At 36.3% G+C, this 17,773-nt stretch overlaps 1 protein-coding gene across 1 annotated transcript in view; it reads right to left on the reverse strand.

Annotated features, from left to right (window-relative positions):
• FRYL (FRY-like) overlaps nucleotides 1-17,773 on the reverse strand; it is a gene marked incomplete at both ends in the record, with an annotated part of 68,879 nt that overhangs the window by 41,210 nt on the left and 9,896 nt on the right. Inside the window, 14 exons of the mRNA XM_010143280.1 lie at nucleotides 734-858; nucleotides 1,527-1,722; nucleotides 2,137-2,405; nucleotides 3,154-3,240; nucleotides 3,340-3,525; nucleotides 4,205-4,442; nucleotides 5,777-5,884; nucleotides 6,137-6,269; nucleotides 6,984-7,155; nucleotides 8,526-8,612; nucleotides 9,557-9,665; nucleotides 10,293-10,396; nucleotides 13,524-13,568; nucleotides 16,335-16,436. Coding sequence (XP_010141582.1) covers nucleotides 734-858; nucleotides 1,527-1,722; nucleotides 2,137-2,405; nucleotides 3,154-3,240; nucleotides 3,340-3,525; nucleotides 4,205-4,442; nucleotides 5,777-5,884; nucleotides 6,137-6,269; nucleotides 6,984-7,155; nucleotides 8,526-8,612; nucleotides 9,557-9,665; nucleotides 10,293-10,396; nucleotides 13,524-13,568; nucleotides 16,335-16,436 — 1,961 coding nt within the window. The remainder of the gene's footprint in view (nucleotides 1-733; nucleotides 859-1,526; nucleotides 1,723-2,136; nucleotides 2,406-3,153; nucleotides 3,241-3,339; nucleotides 3,526-4,204; nucleotides 4,443-5,776; nucleotides 5,885-6,136; nucleotides 6,270-6,983; nucleotides 7,156-8,525; nucleotides 8,613-9,556; nucleotides 9,666-10,292; nucleotides 10,397-13,523; nucleotides 13,569-16,334; nucleotides 16,437-17,773) is intronic.

The following is a 17,773-nucleotide window of genomic DNA, read 5'->3' on the forward strand; positions in this document are numbered from 1 at the left end:
AGGAATGCCATGATGGCTAGAGACAGACCATTTTGAATCTGACATTTACATAAAGACTTGTCACAATAGTGTAACCAAAAGTTTTGGATTATGAGCTGAATCCAAATATGTTGACCATGATGTATGAAATTAAATTGACAGAACAAGTGACTTGGTATGGATTTAATTCTGCTACAGTAGTTCACAGTTACCAGTGCCCGAACTAATCCACATGGACTTGTCAATGCTACAACATATGAGAAATGTATGGTAGTTATGAAGTTACAGGAAGTTTACTTAGACAAAAAAAAAAGGGAGGGAGAGAGGGATATGCCACAAAATTTAAAAGCTTCACCACTATTCAGAAAACAGCTGTAACTGGAAATTTTTTTTTCAGCTTGATCCAAAAATCACCTCTTAGAACATAGTTATCATGAAACTCCTACACACGAAGAGCTTAGAAGTATGTTTTTTGGCAATACCAATAGTGAGTTTATAGTCCACACAGTCTGTTCTTTCATATAAGTGCAGCGTTTAATATCAACAAAAGGCAGCTGTTTATTGTTCCAACTAACTTTTTGTTTTATGCAGGTAGGACCTTCAGCAATCTTTGTCACACCATTAAATGCTAGAAAAGACACAGATCTTAGAAGTCTTCAAAGAAAAGAAAAAACCAAACAACCTTTTTTTCTGAGCTCCAATTCCCCAACTTCGTAATCTATTAGCACAAGAACAGATGAAGCACAACAGTTACCTAAAAGCTCCGGGGTTGGTCCTGCCAAGTCCCAGCACAAGGGATTCTGTAATTTCCATGCTCTCAGAGCGCATCATTGGAACTATGTGCTTAAACAGGGAGGAAGGAGATGGAATGCCAATGATCTAAGAAGAAAATCAGAACAGACTAGTTACCAAACAATCAGGTGGTGTGACATTAAAATATCTGCTGTAATTTTACAGTCTTCTCACACTGATCAGTAATTAATAATGATAGAAAATAAATTTTTGATCTTTGACATAAGAAAAGACTTTCTGTAAACATTAAAGTAGTATTAACTACTTCTCCATTCCTTGTATAACTGACTTTCCATTGCCAGATGACGATGAATGCCTCAATACAATAAACAAATACTTTTCATGTTTAGTGTATCTGCCCTTCTTGGGGAGAGGAAGCAGACTTCTAGTGTTCAGCTCCTTAGATGCCACTGCCGCTCTCAAAGAGAACAAAGCCTTCAGTCACTGAAATGAGTGGCTGTTTGCTCGGAATTGCAGAAGTCTACTGACAGAAAAAAAACCCCTCAATGGTAAACAAAACATTTCACTCTTATCACTAGATAAGACTTTGAGATTGGGTTAACATTTTCATGACATGATAAGACTTCTCCTTAAAAACATAAGCAGAAAAGCCTCTACATCACAGATTGGGAAAAGTGAACTGAAACACTACAGACTACACTAGTTTAAGAATCGTGATAGTTATTTCAAGCCTCAGGTGTTTCTACTTCCAATAACATGTAAGATTATTTACAGTAAGCATTAGAAGAACTTACTCTTGAATCAATGCTATAACCACTGTCAGGAGTAGACGCCAGCGTCTCAGGAGGGGAACATCTCACAGAGCCTGTGGAGGTGGAGGAGTTTGAAGAGGATGCTGCACTGCAGCAAAGAATCAGGTAGTTTCTCCAGAGCCCAATATAGGAGTCACTGCTTGTAGTAGTATTCACTTTCTTTGCATTGATAGGGCTGCTATTTAAAAAAAAAAAAAAAAAAAAAAGGCAACTCAGTAAATAAAGCTTACCAGGTTTCACTTTGGTTTTCTACTGAATTTATTTTTCAATTCTGTATATGCCATTGCTTCCAAAATTGTTAACATGATAAACTCTGAATAAATTGTTCAGAATAGACCTCTACATCAAAAATATATGCTTCTATACCCAAATCTGTTGAGCTATGATATGGCTGAAGGCACATCTTAATTAAACTTTACAGCAGATAATTTTTTTCCAAATAAAACTGCTTTAATTTTTTTGCTGTGTAAAGCTCACAGAAAGTATTAAGTCTATATGTCACCTCACTGAAACATAAAGACATTACAATGATAACAAATCTTGAAAGAATACTAAAGTAAATACAATAGATTATCTTGAGTAATTATCTTACTTTATATCCACTTGTGGAGACAGCAGTTGGAGTCTGGTATAAGCAAACGTCCAAGCATAGCTTACAGCTGTTGGGCAGTGTTTTGGAAGATTTTCCTGTCTCATAAAACTTGAGAGGCTTATAATCCATGGATCTTGGCCTTGAGTCACATGTGCAAATATCCATATATGTGATGGACTGACCACATCAAACTGGTGGCTGATTGGGGAGGAATTCCAGTCAGCCAGAGTTTGTAAATCTATCGAACTGGGACAGTACAGTAAGGTAGTCTGGGTGCATAAAAAAGAACAAGGCAATATTTAATATCCCTGTTTATTTAATAACAAACTCTTCATTATTAAAACATATGATGAAGTATCAATGTCAAAGCCACATCTGGAATAGACAAAACGCATTACTTAATTTATGGGTTTTTTACAGAAGTTTCTAATGTGAATGGCTATATAAACATACCATCCTGGAAGGAACTGGATATTAGGAAATAACAAATTCTAGAAATTTCACTCATGATGAATTAATTCTTCCAAAAGATTCCAAAACTCCAAAAGCCTTACTACTGAATTCCAGCTTGTTTCCCAAACCTAAAATCAGAATAGCTTTCCTTGATACTTAAGAGTTAATGATAAATATATAAATATGGAATTCAGTTGTTATTCCTTGATAGTTATTATAGCTTTCATCATGGATGAATACACATTGACTGTAAAGACACTGTGAAGAAAAATGCAATGGGTCTTTGCTTCAAAGAAACTAAGCAAGGTGAGAAAAACCAGATATAGCTATAGCTATCTGTGTATGTATGGTGGTCATAACAACACACTATTGACCAGAAAGCATACAATGGTGGTGTCAGCCTCACAATATTCTTCATGTTTTCTGAGGGGTTTTTCGTTTGTTTGTTTGTAAGGTGATAAATTGCTGATAACATTAGATCGTTTAAAATATATACAGTTTACTTGGGACAGATTTGCAACGTTACCTCATGTTATATCCAGCTTGACATAAAACCTTCCCTACCTGGTCAGCCCCAGTGAGATGTATGAAACTCTCCAGGATAGTAGCACTTAGTCTGTCCATGACATCTATAGCCAACTCATCATCACTCTACAAAAAACCAAAACGCAAAGCACAAAAAGCTCAAAGAAAAGTCAAGATAAAAGCAGTTTCGTTAAGTAGTCACAAGAAAGAGTCATCAACTCTTACCTTAGATATTTCTAAAAGCATGAACAAGGCCCTTATTTCTCTGAGAACACTGACAGCTAATCTCCTGGTGGCAGGCCTTGTGCTGCAAAGGATGACCAAAGCAAAGCCTTCCACCACATGAAATACACTGGAATAAAGCGTCCTCTCCAGAGGAAGGGTATGGGCAGCCCCATTGGATACACCACGCTACGAAAAAGATCGCAGAAGTCAAGCAAATCAAGAAAAAAGTAAAACACAATCAAGCTATAGTTCTATTATTGGCGACAGTAGCATTAATCATAAGGTATTTAGACTTTGTTTAGCTACAAGTCAAATCTTGCATTATGAGAATGGCACAGTATCAGCTATGTTGTTTATTTAGTGTCTTTCTAAAATGAGTCCAAAGAAGTATCACAAGAGTCTATCTTATTTTGCTTTCTCATAGCGATGATGCAGTGAGGGCAAAATGAAAAATAAGTAATACTCTTATGCATAGGACTATATAAGATTAAATTATTTAAACCCTCTCTGTTTGCTAATAAAAAATGGTGCTTTTTTCCTAGTTCTACTGTTTAACCACTCCTACTTCATCTAGTTCCAGTAACACAGGACGACTTTTGATGTAAGGAAAAATGTGGCCATGAACTAGAGTTTAGGTTTTTTAATAATATTAAAGAATTTTTTGGCAAAAATTCTGATTTTTGGGAATAGGACTGAAATAATAGGACTAAATAGGAATAAATAAACAATAAGACTAAAAAACTTGAAGAACTGTAAGAAAGTAAGCTGAATTTTTACTACTTAACAAAACCAATAAAGCTTACTAATAGAACTGTATGTAGATTCAAACCACATTTTAACATCAAAAGACCTTATTTAGAAATACCTGCGAATCTTGGTTTTTATTGTGCATTTGGGCTGCTTGTTTCCACTGATTTATGAGCTGCACTAACATTTTTACTGCATTGTCAAGAAGTGTTGGGTGGACGTCAGTCACTTCACGCACAATAAAATAAACAAATCCTGAAAGAACATCTTCCCGCCAATCTGGAAAATCAAGCATTAATGCTTGGAGAGTATTGAAAGCCAAGGCACGAAGTTCTTCATCCATATGAATTGTCAGCCTGTTTAGAAAAAACACCGGTATGATCACCCTAGATTGGCACACTCTTAACCAGCCTTTCTTTCTAAGTTGAAGTTTGGTGTTAACTGTGAACAGTGTAGAATATTTCCACAGAGATGAAATTCCTGCGCTGAATACATCTAAAAGTGGCTACTAGTAGAAGGTGCTACTACTACAGCAAAATAATGCAAGACTTCAAAAAACTTAGTAAAACCAAGTAATTTTCAAGAGAGATAGTCAAGTCTTTCATATAGGCACATCTTTGCATGCATGTGAGTGACCACCTTAACAGCTCAGCAGGCAGGCACCCTGTGATGTACAGGTCATTTTATTCAATTAAAAATTGAAAAGAACAGATTATTTCTGCAGGTAAAGCAGCTTTACTTTGAATGTGAGAAAAAACTTGCAAAAAAGCCCTTTGTATATACACTTAGAAATGTGTCTCAGCCCTCTATGGCAGAAGACACTTATTCAGTACTATATGATTTCTTAATACATTAATGTAATTTATGACACTGCAGAAAAAGTGTTACAAAAATCTTATTCTCTCACATTATTACTAGCTTTTTTAATATATGTAACTCAACTCATTAAATGCAAATGAATTTATAATTTCAAAGCTAAAAGTTATTCTGTATTTCTGCACCAAAATCATTCTTGTATTAAAAGTTTAAAAAAAAGGAAGGTTTATTACTCTAGAAATTCGTGAAGACTGTCTGCACGTACCACAACTACACATTTGCATTGAATCCTCAAGTTTACTCACCTGGAAACACCTGGCTGTCCAGTTGTCTCAACTACTTATTAGTATTGATAAGGTACATTCAGTTTAAATTGAGATTAGAGATGGAAGAATATGGGTAGTGTTAGATCAAATAAAATGGAAAAAGGAAGTAGGATTAGTAGAGAGCAAGAAAAAAGTTTCCTGTAAAGTGCCTGTCTCTCATTTTGATAATGTCAAAACAAGAATGCCTTTATGATAATTTACAGTATTAACAATAGGAAGAAAAAGAGGTGAAAAAGTATGACAGTAGGAATGAAAGATAGGACAAGTTCAAAAACCAAAAGCAACAAAAATAAATTCCTACTTTTCAGAAGATTCTCCCTAAAAATATGTGCAAGATCTTCAGGATAAATTTACCTCCTGCTTCTCTGGCCTGTAAGACTTGACCAACTATAGAAGGTAGGCAGGAAAATGAAGAACAGATGCTGATGCAGTGGACTCAGAGGACATAGCGTGAGTATGAAACTTACCCACTGAAGTGAGTACTGAAACTTACACACACAGCATTTAAAAAGGAACAGCCACTAAGAGGAGCATTTAACTTTCTTTACCTTGCAAGCAATTCAATGAGGTCAGTCCTGCTCATACCATCTGGAATCAGTCTTGGGATAGCAGCAATACAAGTTCTGAACAAATCTATCTTAGGTTTTCTCTCACCCCTACAAAAACAGTTTATAACCAACAAAACAGGGAAATCTACTTCAGTACACCACAAACACATTCAATTTCAAGTCAAAACTAAGGAGCTAACAAAAATATTTACCATTAATGAAATTACCATTCATTTACCACTATTAAGTCCAGTAAAAAGCAAACTATTGTAATGCATGAATGATGGCATCTGCAATATCTCAGCATAAAAATAATACGATGTAACTGTGACAGTGACAATACAGTAATTCAGTACATACGTAATCATGTCTTCAGGCTCTTTATTGGACATCTGCACACTAGTCATACACATGGGCCTTCCAACTTCTTTGTCCAAATGCCTAAGAATGCTATCTAGCGCTTTTCTGACTTGAGGGTAGTATATGGACATTCCTGAAAAGCCAAAGAGTTCCAATCACCTCTTTCATGTATTCTCATTAAATTTTCACATTTTTATTAGAATATTTGCCAGTCGTTCAGCTTAGGACAAATTTCTTCTTGTGCAAAAGATGACACGAAACACCCACTTTAAACATCAAAAGAAAAGCATGCTGCATGAGTAGTAGGAGGCATTACATGAAAGCAGACATTTATTTCAGAAAGAACATAAACAAGGAAGCAACCATTAGTTGCTTCTCTGTTTTCTCAATTCAGAGCTTTTTAGTTCTAGCTTAAATTTTACATGTTGAAACAGTCCTTCAGAGATGACTACCTCATCCACAGAAGATCAGCAGAGCACAGGAATCAAAACTGTCTTACTCCACTTCAACTGTGCGACATTCAGGGCATTGTAGAGTGACATCAAGAGAATAAAAATTGCCACGCTGTTTACCACACTAATCACACTCATGCTTCTTTGTGCTAATTCGGAAGTGCAAAACACTTCAAAAGAAGCCATGGGTTTTGTCTTGGACACCAGAAGGTCGGTATCATCTAGCAGCCCTCTCTAAAGAATCAAAGCAATTCCACTGAAACAGACTATCATTAGATTCTTGCTAACAATTAAAATATACACAGAAATGAAGGTACACAGATGTACTCCTTGAGAACAATAGAGAACGTAGACACACGTGCTGGAATGCCAACTTATAAAAGAATATGACATACCTATAACTTTTGCTTCCTCATCTGTCAGTGTTTTATTAAGAAAAATTTTCTTCACGCGCAGAGTATTTCCTGAGGGAAGAACAACTCCCGTTGTTGGCATTGGTGGTTCACCATCTTTCTGCTGCAAGCTATCTGCTATGACAAGGAAGACTCTGAGGCCAATATTCATCCTCTTCAACAGCAAAAAAGGGAAGAAAAAGGAAAGAGAAAACAGAAGAAATTATAACTAAAGTAACAAAGATGAGGAAAAAGACTAGTTGCACTTTTCCTCTGTTTTAAACAGACATCAGTACAGTTCCAGTTGGACAAGCATCATTGCAACGTTACGTATTAGGGTAACGAAAGTAACAAGAATAAGGAGGAATAAGCCCATGCACCAGAACAGGTTAGGGGTTCACCTGCTGGAAAGCAGCTCTGCAGAGAAGGAGCTGGGAGTCCTGGTGGGTAACAAGTCAACCATGAACCAGCTGTAAGCCCTTGTGGGCAAGAAAGCAAACAGTATCCTGGTGTGCATTAAGAAGAGTATGGCCAGCAGGTCGAGGGAGGTTCTCTTTCCCCTCTATTCTGCCCTGCTGAGGCCATATCTGGAGTGCTGTTTCCAGTTCTGGGCTCCCCAGTTCAAGAGAGACAAAGAATTACTGCAGAGAGTCCAGGTGTGGGCTACAAAGATGATGAGGCGACATCTCTCTGATGAGGAAAGGCTGAGAGACCAGGGGCACTGTTTAGCCTGCCAAAGACCGAGAGGGAATCTTATCAATGCCTTTCTAAAGGATGGGTGTCAAGAGGACGGGGCCAGGCTCTTTTCATTGATGCCCAGCAACAGGGCAATGGACACAAACTGGAACACAGGAAGTTCCGCCTGAACATAAGAAAAAGCTCCTTTACTTTGAGGATGACAGAGCCCTTGAACAGGCTGCCCAGAGAGGTTGTGGAGTCTTCTCTGGAAACTTTCAAAACCTGCCTGGACATGATTGTGTGCAACCTGCTGTAGGTGAACCTGCTTTAGTAGGGGGGTTGGACTAGACAAGGCGCAGAGGTCCCTTCCAATCCCTACTAGTTTGTGATTCTATGAATAAAGTTTAAGCCTTCAGTGCCTCCCCACAACTCCGATTGCAGTTAACTGACTTGGCACAGGCTAATATACTGAGTATTTTATATTGCAGAGCCCTAAAAGATTTAATGTGAATTTTGACAATTACATACTAAAAAGAGACATTAATTAAACATCTCATCTGCTAGTTTTGGTCTTCAACCGTAAGAGCTCATTACCATTTCCCTGGGAAAAGGCTTTACAGTTTCTACTGTAACAAAAAATTCACATAGACTTACTGAAATTTTTGTTGAAATGATCTGCTAAGCTTACTCACTTACTCAAAACTAGAATTACTTCCTGAGTTTTAGAAGAACACCCGTTAAGATATTCATTAATCATTCATTAATCATTCCCAATCAAAACTAGTTAACCATTTTCCCCCCCAAAATCCCCCCGATGCCTGATTCACACTGCATGGAAGCAGTGAGGTGTTTTGTTTTTTTTTTTACCTCCGGATTAATAGTGAAGGTTTTAGGTGATTTTCCAACACTAAGAAGATCAAATATTATTTCTTTCATTGCAAAATCCAAACGTTCCTAGAAAGAAAGAAAAACAGGTATCATGATCCCTTTTCTGTTCACATGCATAGTTTAGTTTCTTGGCTTTACACAGGTGCTGGTTATCATGTCCTACAAGTATAAAATATAAATAAGCTTTAAAAATACTCCTTTTTTACTATTTATACCTATGACTTAACATTCTTTTTAAAATACAGTACAATTCAACACATCTCATTCCCTGATACAGTTGAACCACTTCTCCTGAAAAAATTCTCAGACAATTCTGCTCAGGTCGAACACATAAAAAAAAGTGATAAAAGGAGGAACCCTAGGAAACAAATATTAAAAGCCAAGGGTTGTGTGTCCTGCCTTATCCCTGGATGATCAGAAGTAAATAATCTGGAAAGCTGAAGCGCAGACAAGCTATCTGTAATACAGAAAAACATGTCTCTGATCTCTAAGGTTATGGATGAATAAGAATTTATCTTGTGAGTTCATATCCTGCATTTTGATATTAGGAAAATAGAATCACCTAAAATAATATAAATCATAATGCAATACTGACTACACATTGCTGCAGGCACTGTATATTTCTTCTGTCTACAGAAGCTAGTCTCTAGGCTAAATATAAATGGATATTACTGTTTGAATGCTTTATCCCTTATAAAAATATTCCAGTGGAATACTCTAATCATATTAGTGTATTTCTATATGTATACACACACAACAGTGCGATACAAATGTAAGGATTAGTCATAACAATATTCATACATAACAGTTGTTGAAATTTAAGTAAAATCATTTTGCCACTAGTAGAAACAAAATGAGCCATTTCATTTGTTACACATATTTGGGGAAATTCTACTCAAGATATAAAACCATTAATTTAATCCAATTATTTCCTAAACTAACCTTAAATACAGATTTCTTCCAAATAATGATTATCCTATTCTTACAGCTCTACCTAGATGTATTCTTACCTGAGCAATGAACTGAATAATCTTCACAAATATATTCAGAGGTGTGTCTCGCGGGACCACAGTACGTGACCCTTTTGGAAAAAGTGCTGATACAATGCTCATGAGACGGCTACAAGAATTAGGAACAAAAAGAAACAAAAAAATACTTTTAAAAATAACTTTTTATAATAGCATAGATGTTATAGCTCAAATTTGGAAGGGTGTGGGGGAGGTTACCACTAAACAATATAGAAGCATGTAGCATGTAGGACGACCTACAGAAAAGTACAGCCCACTACTGTCACAGGCAACAGTATCATGGATTCATTTATAAAGTGACCAAGATCCTGCTTTAAACTAGTTGGTAATAGTCAGGAGGAGGGGCAAAATATGAATGACTCTTCCAAATTCTCATGATGCTAATTTATAAAGAAAACCTTTTCAACTTCAACCCACAGTTAGAGATGGCTATTCCATACCCTATTTGTTCTGGTATCATTCTTTCCTTTTAACTTAAATAAATTTCCTGCTTCTTATCTCTCTGACCTCTTCTATCCCTGCAAAGACCACTGTAGATTTTATGTTTCTCCTCATCAAAGTAATCAAGGTCTTTTGATTTCCTCCATTAAGATTCTTCCTTCAACTGCTTACCTGACTAGACCACCCCTGAGCTGGCTTCAAGATCTCTTCTGATATCACTAGAGGGAGGAAAACCTCATGTGCCAATAGTTTAAATTCCTTTGGATAGTAAACTTACCTTTGAGTTACAGTGTTGCTTTCACATTTTATTCTAATAACATAAACCCACAATAACCTATACAAAGATTCCAGTGCAACTCGAGACATTTTGGGATCTTTATTCTGCAAAATAAATGAAAAATACAGTTACCGTTGCCTGTGAGGCACTCAGAAAATTCTGTTATTATTCTTTTGGATGCTGAGAATATTTTCAAATTTTTTTCAACAATGAAAACTGCTATGTTTAATACTGACTACAAGCTTTAATATGTTTTCATAAAAACAACCCTGTATTGTAAATTTCCAATAATATCCAATTATTTAACTAGTAATTCTGGATTATTTTACATGTCTTTCAGTCTGAGAGCAGAGGAGTAACTAAAAAGCAGATATTCCTCTTGAGATGAACACCAAGAGTGTATCGCTTCCAAGAACTTTTCTCAGAAAGCCATTGGTAACAAGTATCTGCTTTATAGCAAAGTAAGTTAGAGTTTGTCTAAAACACTGCAGTAGCTGCTTTGGATTGGGCACAGAGTCTGTCATTCAGTTTATGATAGCAGACAGTAGCAGGTGCAGAAGAAAAGAATGCAAAACAGGAGAGGCACACAAGGATGCTTCTCTGGACGTGAACTCCAGGCTTCATCCAACGTAGCCATTTCCTGTGGGCTGTATTAGTGTTCACTCACTTACAGTGGATTTTTATTGTAACAATTAAGCTAGCTTTTTCTTCAATTAATATAAAATCTTGTGGCATAATTCAGTTCAAATTACGCACTGTATGAAAAACAATTATTCTTTGTCTTAAGCTGCTACTAGGAGTTAGCTTTGCTCCTCCTAGATCTTAAACTGAGTAAAACAGTAGGTAAATAACATTCTTCATACTAATTCCATCAATCCCTTTTCCAAGGGGTTCTTGCTGTGTTTGCAATCTTCAAGCATCCAGCAAGTTTCTTGGAATTAGATGTTAAGTATGAGATTCAAACAGAATAAGCAATTCTCAGTTATCATCTTTTTAGGCATTTTCTCAGTTAAAAAAACAAGTAAATAAAAAACCCCAACAAAACCAACAAAAAACCCAAAAGAACTCCAAAACCTTCCTCATCTCCAGTGAAGTCTCTCTATTTCAAGACATATTTATATGATGGCTTGAACCTCATTAACTTCACATTTTGCAGCCTCTACCACAGGCCAACGAGTCACGAACAGCAGACTACTTTGTCCTCCCAGGACAAGTGGAGTGCAATTTCAGGACAGCTGTAAGTGGATCTAAGACCACGCTGTTCGAAAGAGACAGTCTCATCCTTGCTTCCCTTCTCCTCAACCTCACTGCTTCCTTAGCATTGACTCTAGCAGTAAGGAAGTCCAACTCACACCAGTAAATTGATCCAAATAATTTCATAGTCATGTCTGTGCAATAGACTATACAAAGGACAGTAATTTGGATGGCTGTAAAATGGATGGATGAGGTCTATTAGTTTTGGCAGCAGCTTCCTCTAAGAAAGGCTAAAAGCCTATCATAAAATCACAGAAGCAAAAGTGGTACTTCACAGACAAATAACATACATGACTGTTTATCAGAGTACTAGAGGGAGTAACTTAATCCAGGCTACATCAGTGATGCTGCTGTTCTACCCTCCCCTCACGCTCATCAATGTGTTCCTGTCATCACCTTTGAATTAGCAAACCTGCAACTCAGCAGTGGGTAAATTTAGGAAGGTGATCTGGACAAATCTGACCACTAAAAAGTTACCACCTGTCCCTGCTTAGTACTCAGACAGATAACTGTTCCACTGTCCAGATGATTTACTCTAAGGAAGAAGCACAGAGGGTGAGACTGCAATAATTTTGATTTTAATCAACTTAAACAGAAAACCCCCATTATATTATTAACCATCATATTTAATCTACAGGCCAACAGTTCTTTATCTTCAAAGTAGGCTGGTGAATTCAGGTCAAGAATTGAGTAATGCTTTGATTTTCCTGTTTTTGATATTCCAAAGGAGAACTTAATTTACGAGACCAGAAGAAAACAAAAAAATTACTATTGGCTTTCCATCATCTAGTAAAAAAAACTTGTACAGGTACCAGATATTTTACAAACAACATTCCATCTGTTAGGAGGTACATCATTCGATATAGCTGCTTCTGATTAGTTATGACAAGGTTTGCTTCTTTGTTGAAGAAAATGTACAAGGAGGCATTTACCTTTTAAGAAGGGTTACAAAACAAAAGTACTTCCAAGTTCTTAAGCACTGAAATTTTCATTACCTCTTCCTATAACTAGGAACTAAAAAAACATATGCTAGAAGAAAATACCTTTTGGGGTCTAATTTATGGGACACTACTCATATACTTGGTGTTAATACATCAGTATTTCCTTTTCTTTTTTGAGATTACTGCAACTAGAATACAGTATATATATGCCTATGTAATTCACCAACCTGGCTGAATTTCAGTCTTTTTAGCTGATGCCTGTCAGATTTTAGAACATTCCATCTGGGTTTTTTCAAACATAGTTCTGTTTAAAATCCTAAAACTTTTAACATAAATTATATCAGCAGACTATGGAATAAGCTGACAAGAATTGTACCTCTGTTACAAAAACCAAAAAAGTATGAGCAAATCTACACGTCGTCTTTCATGACACATTAAGATGAGTCAATGAAGGCAAGAAACAAAGTAGCATTTTTTCCATGTTAGTCAAATATAGTCACTTATTGAAGAAAGTGCTTTTTAATACTGATGTTAAACTTTCCTTCTGTTCTGAATTAAACCAATTTCCACTTTTTAAAACCTGCAAAACCAACAGCGTAAAAGTCTTTCACATTAGTGCACTGCATGCTGTTATTGTAAATTGGTTTCACATTTTTTTATTGTGAAAATGTTTTCAAGTTTGCTCGCATGCAAAACAGTTTTTTAAATAAATTAACAGAAAAAAACATACATCTGAATGGGTAGTTTGCTTCCAGTGGAAACATGGAAGGGAAACCAGCTGTGATATTACAAAGCCACATTTTCACCCCCAAGGAAAAAGTGTTAATAGATAATTTTCTGATCTTTCTCCTTTACTCCCTGGCAAGAAAAAAAGATCTTTGAAATATTAGCTATTCTTAGTCCTCCTGCTTCTTAACAGTACTAAAAGCAATTTTAGACAGAATAAAGCACAAAATACAAATAACATAAAAAAACCCACGAAGTATTCACACGAGACAAAGCAACGTTTCACTGAGTTAAAACAACATTAACTCACCTGCAGTGTTTCTATTTGTTTTCTGATACTGTTGTTAGATGGCATCTAAATAAAGCAATGTGAGACAGCAAAACATAACAAACATGAGAATGGAAGGCACATGCATGTTAGATGAAAAAAAAGCACAAAAACCAACAGACAGCTGTCTAGTAAGGACTCTATTCAGTAGAAATACAGGTTTTGGTATGGTGGCAGAAAATACTCCTCCGACTTCCAGGGTTTTGTGGTAACAGACATTAAGGTGAAACTGTGAAGAAAAATTCTTCTTTTCCACCCAACAGTGGTGCAGAGTGATAAGACACTTTTCTCTCCCACTTCAGCAGCTTTCCTAAATGTTTCTGCCTCTCCCTGGAAGAAGTGGTAAGGATACCACCAGCTTCATCCACGAATCTATCAGCTTTCTGACAAATCTGCTATATCTAAACACGAGCAATAAAGCAAGCAGAATGTTTTACAGTAGTGAACCAGTGTTATTGACTGTGGAACAAATGCAGAGTTTTGCCTATGCTATGTTTTTTTCAAAAATGCCTTGCTGGGCTCAATGCTGAAAGAGCACCACAACCAATCTGCAGGACAAGGCCAGCTATATGTATATCAAGAAACACCCTTTAGTACGCTCCTGGTCTAAACTGACTCTTACAACTCGCTTAACTGCTATTTCAATCAGTCCAGACCCATAGGCTTCCCATTTCAGCAAGGCAAGGATGTTTTTCCCATACAATAAGTCTGCTTTGAGGATACCTACAGGTAGTGTGCGCACAAATCCAGTACGGCAAGTTTACAGGGGCAAGAAATACTGCTCAGAAATACTCCTGAACACTCTCAGGACCATTATCAAGTACAGTGTAGCACCAAAATAGTGCAGGGTAAGGCAGAGTATGAATATAACTATTCATCAGGTATGGAGCAACTGTGAAGATGTGAGCCTTCACATCATGGCAATGGGAAATTGTTTATTTCTGTTCCAAAGTGTGACCATACGGTGTTCATAGCTAAGTAAGAGTTTGCACTGAGCAGTCACCAGGGAATGACTGAGCACCATCAATCCATGACCTACTTTACCTCTTGGTGACTTGCTAATGGGCCTTTTCACAGAATATCCCTCCAACAAAGTCTATGTAGTGATGTTATTTCAATCGTTAATTTGTTAATTTTAACTAATAAAGTAGGGGTGAATGAACCTTTTCAGCACTTTAAAGTACCTCCCAATACTTCTTAGAATTACTTTATTAAGTAATAAAGGCACTAGAGACAATAGATTTGGAATCCTTATTGCATTTTACATATCTAGGTAACTGCAAATAAAGTAACTTTGGTTGTTAGGAAATAAAATGGGGAAGGGGAAATCTAAAAGACTAAACTGCTGTGAAATTCAGATTCATAAATTAATAAGATTACTTATTACAGAGTGCATGCATTTAATTAGCTCCAGAAACAAAGGAACACATTAATTCACAGGACACAGGAGGACAATGGGGGGTGTATTTTTCAAAGTTAAACTCAAAGTTTCTGAACGAGGCAGGTACTGAAACAAACACTAGCATTTGGTGGGCCAATTTAAAACAAGACATAAAACTGAGGGCACAGAACCATAACACTGCAAATTCTGAATCGCAGAAATTCGTATGTGGAATTTCTGCTGAATAGAGCCTTAGAGTAAACATGTTAGGCTGTTAGTAGTTAACAGAACTAAGAAAATTATAAAATGCATGCTCAGCAACTACCAGTTAAATTCAGTGGCACTTATTGTTTTAACATATCCATTATAAGCAATGGACATTATGCCAGAAAAACATAAGCCCTACATTGTAAGAATTTTTTTAAAAGCTTTAAAAACAAAAGTAAAAGCAGCCTCCATAAGCAAAATAAACAACAAAACAAAAATCAAGGTAATTATTGCAAAAGAACTGCCATGTTAGATGAAAAATATACAAAAACCCAACAAGCAACAGAAAAGTGTGAAAGGTATCATGAAAACCAAATGACCCTTAAAAAGCAATCCAAGCAGCTAAACCTGTTTCCTTTTGATTTCATGAAGATTTATGTATTTTACTAACAAGCATCAGAATTGTCACTCATACTTAACCAGAATGAATATTGTGAAGGTAGATCAAAAAATGTATTAAAATTATAAAAATCAATACATTAGGCAAAATCATGAACTATTGTTAATCAAAATTAAGGAATGAACATATACAACAATTACTAGTACAAGAAAGTCACTAGAACAAATCCCTGATTCCTAAGTATCTTAATCTTTTCATCAACCAACTTGCATTTACAATGCTATCTACAGAATCCATGACTTAAAGGGACACTGCAACTTTTATTTGGAAAATACACATCACAGGCTATACATATAAACTCTTTTCTGAACTCCCAATTCATTTTGTATTCCTTCAATAAGTGAACAAGAGAGAACAGTTTTGCACTTGCAATACATGCTACTTAGAGGAGCAGAGAAGTCACTTCTTTTCTCACATATAATTTGCATATAAAGAATTACAGTTTGTACCTTCTCTGGCATAAATACTGTTTATTAGCAGATACTTCTCCTGCATATATTACTCAGTAAAATTGATAGTCCTTAAGGGGGCTGTATCTATTTCCAGAGTACGCAGCATCACAAAAACTTACTAAGTTTAATAATAATGGAGAGTTAAGACTTTAAATAAAAAGAATTATAAACATATTTCAGTGTCCTTTTAAACAGCCCAATATTCATTGTTTACTTAGCACAAGAATACTGAGAACACATCAGAATAAAGGCTACTGATTTGCAACAGTTCCTGAACTGAAAAGGATTCTTACCTTTAGATGTGACAAACAGTTCTGCAGGAAAACGTGCCAGTTATTTAAAAAAAACTGTTTCTGACTGACACACAACAGGCAGGTGATCAATGGATACAAAGCCTACGAGCAGGGGGAAAAAGAATTGATCAAATTGCTCTTTGCAGACCTCCCAAGTCTTGTACACTGAGAATGAGTCACAGTAGATTCTTGTCTTACTCTCTCACAGTTTAGCACTGCACAGCAGTCTTTCCCTGCACAAGGACACACATGCCAGGCACGGCATCCTAGGTATACCCTGTGTGCCCTAAGAGCTCACGGAGTAAGACTGGGGCAGTGGGACCATGGCAAAGCTCATCCTCTAGCGAGATCTGATCTCAAAGAACTGAGAGAGGAGCTCACCCTTTGTACAACATTCAACTCTCTCCCTGCAACCACATGATTCAGTTCATGGGCTCCTACCCACCTGCAGAGGGAACTGCCTCTAAGATGTTTAGGAAAAACATCACCAACTCAGTAAAAACCCACACAGACTACAGGTAGTCAGAAATGTTACACCCACTCAAGGTTTGCTTTTAGTCAGGAATGAGGCACATTTAACAGAGTCTGTGAATATGCAGACTAGCAGCATGACTTTGCTTTAGTAATGTAAGATTTGATTAAACACCTCAATTTCACAGAATACATAATGGCGATTAACACCAAACCTGACTGCAGATTATCTTGTTACTGAGAAAATTGAAGAATGAGGATGAACAGGTAAATTGTAATCTTGATGTAACAATGTTTCTGACTTCATAAATAAAATGACATTGTAAATGCTAACATCAACGTTACTCTTGCGCGAGGAGTTTAACCATGTATAATGACATACACTTTATACACTCAGAATACAGAAAATAAAGTTTGTCCCTAACATGGAAGTGAGAAAAATAATTTTAAATTCACTTGCATTTAGTGAACACGCCAATTGCAATGCCAATTGTAATGGAAAATTCAGCTGCACATTTTGAAAAGTGAAGTGAATAAAAATGAAACAAGGCTGCCACAGTCATCGAGAATTACAAATACTGAATTATTAAGAGATTGAAATCCTTACTAAGATGCAGTTTTAGAGAAAAAGCTAAGATTCAGTCTTAGGGACACAGACTCATATAAATACTTTTAAGAGATAATAAAAAATATTGGAAAAGCAAAGTGTATGAGGAGAAGAGAAAACAGTAGAGCAGAGGTATTAACAGACTGCTATTTTGCTAGGAAGCTTGTCTGACACTTCCATCTTTTAATTAAACAGGATTTAAATACACAGACTCTCTGAATGCAATTCTTTTTAGAAGATATATTAGGTTAAGTAATTCTAGGCTAAACCTCACTAAAATAATCAAAACCAAGCACTGATTTCAAGACAATCTCACAAGTGAGAAAACAGAGCATGTATGTTGCACAAAGTAGCAAATTAA

The sequence above is a fragment of the Buceros rhinoceros genome, unplaced genomic scaffold, assembly GCF_000710305.1.
Source record: "Buceros rhinoceros silvestris isolate BGI_N320 unplaced genomic scaffold, ASM71030v1 scaffold10979, whole genome shotgun sequence".
NCBI lineage: Eukaryota > Metazoa > Chordata > Aves > Bucerotiformes > Bucerotidae > Buceros > Buceros rhinoceros.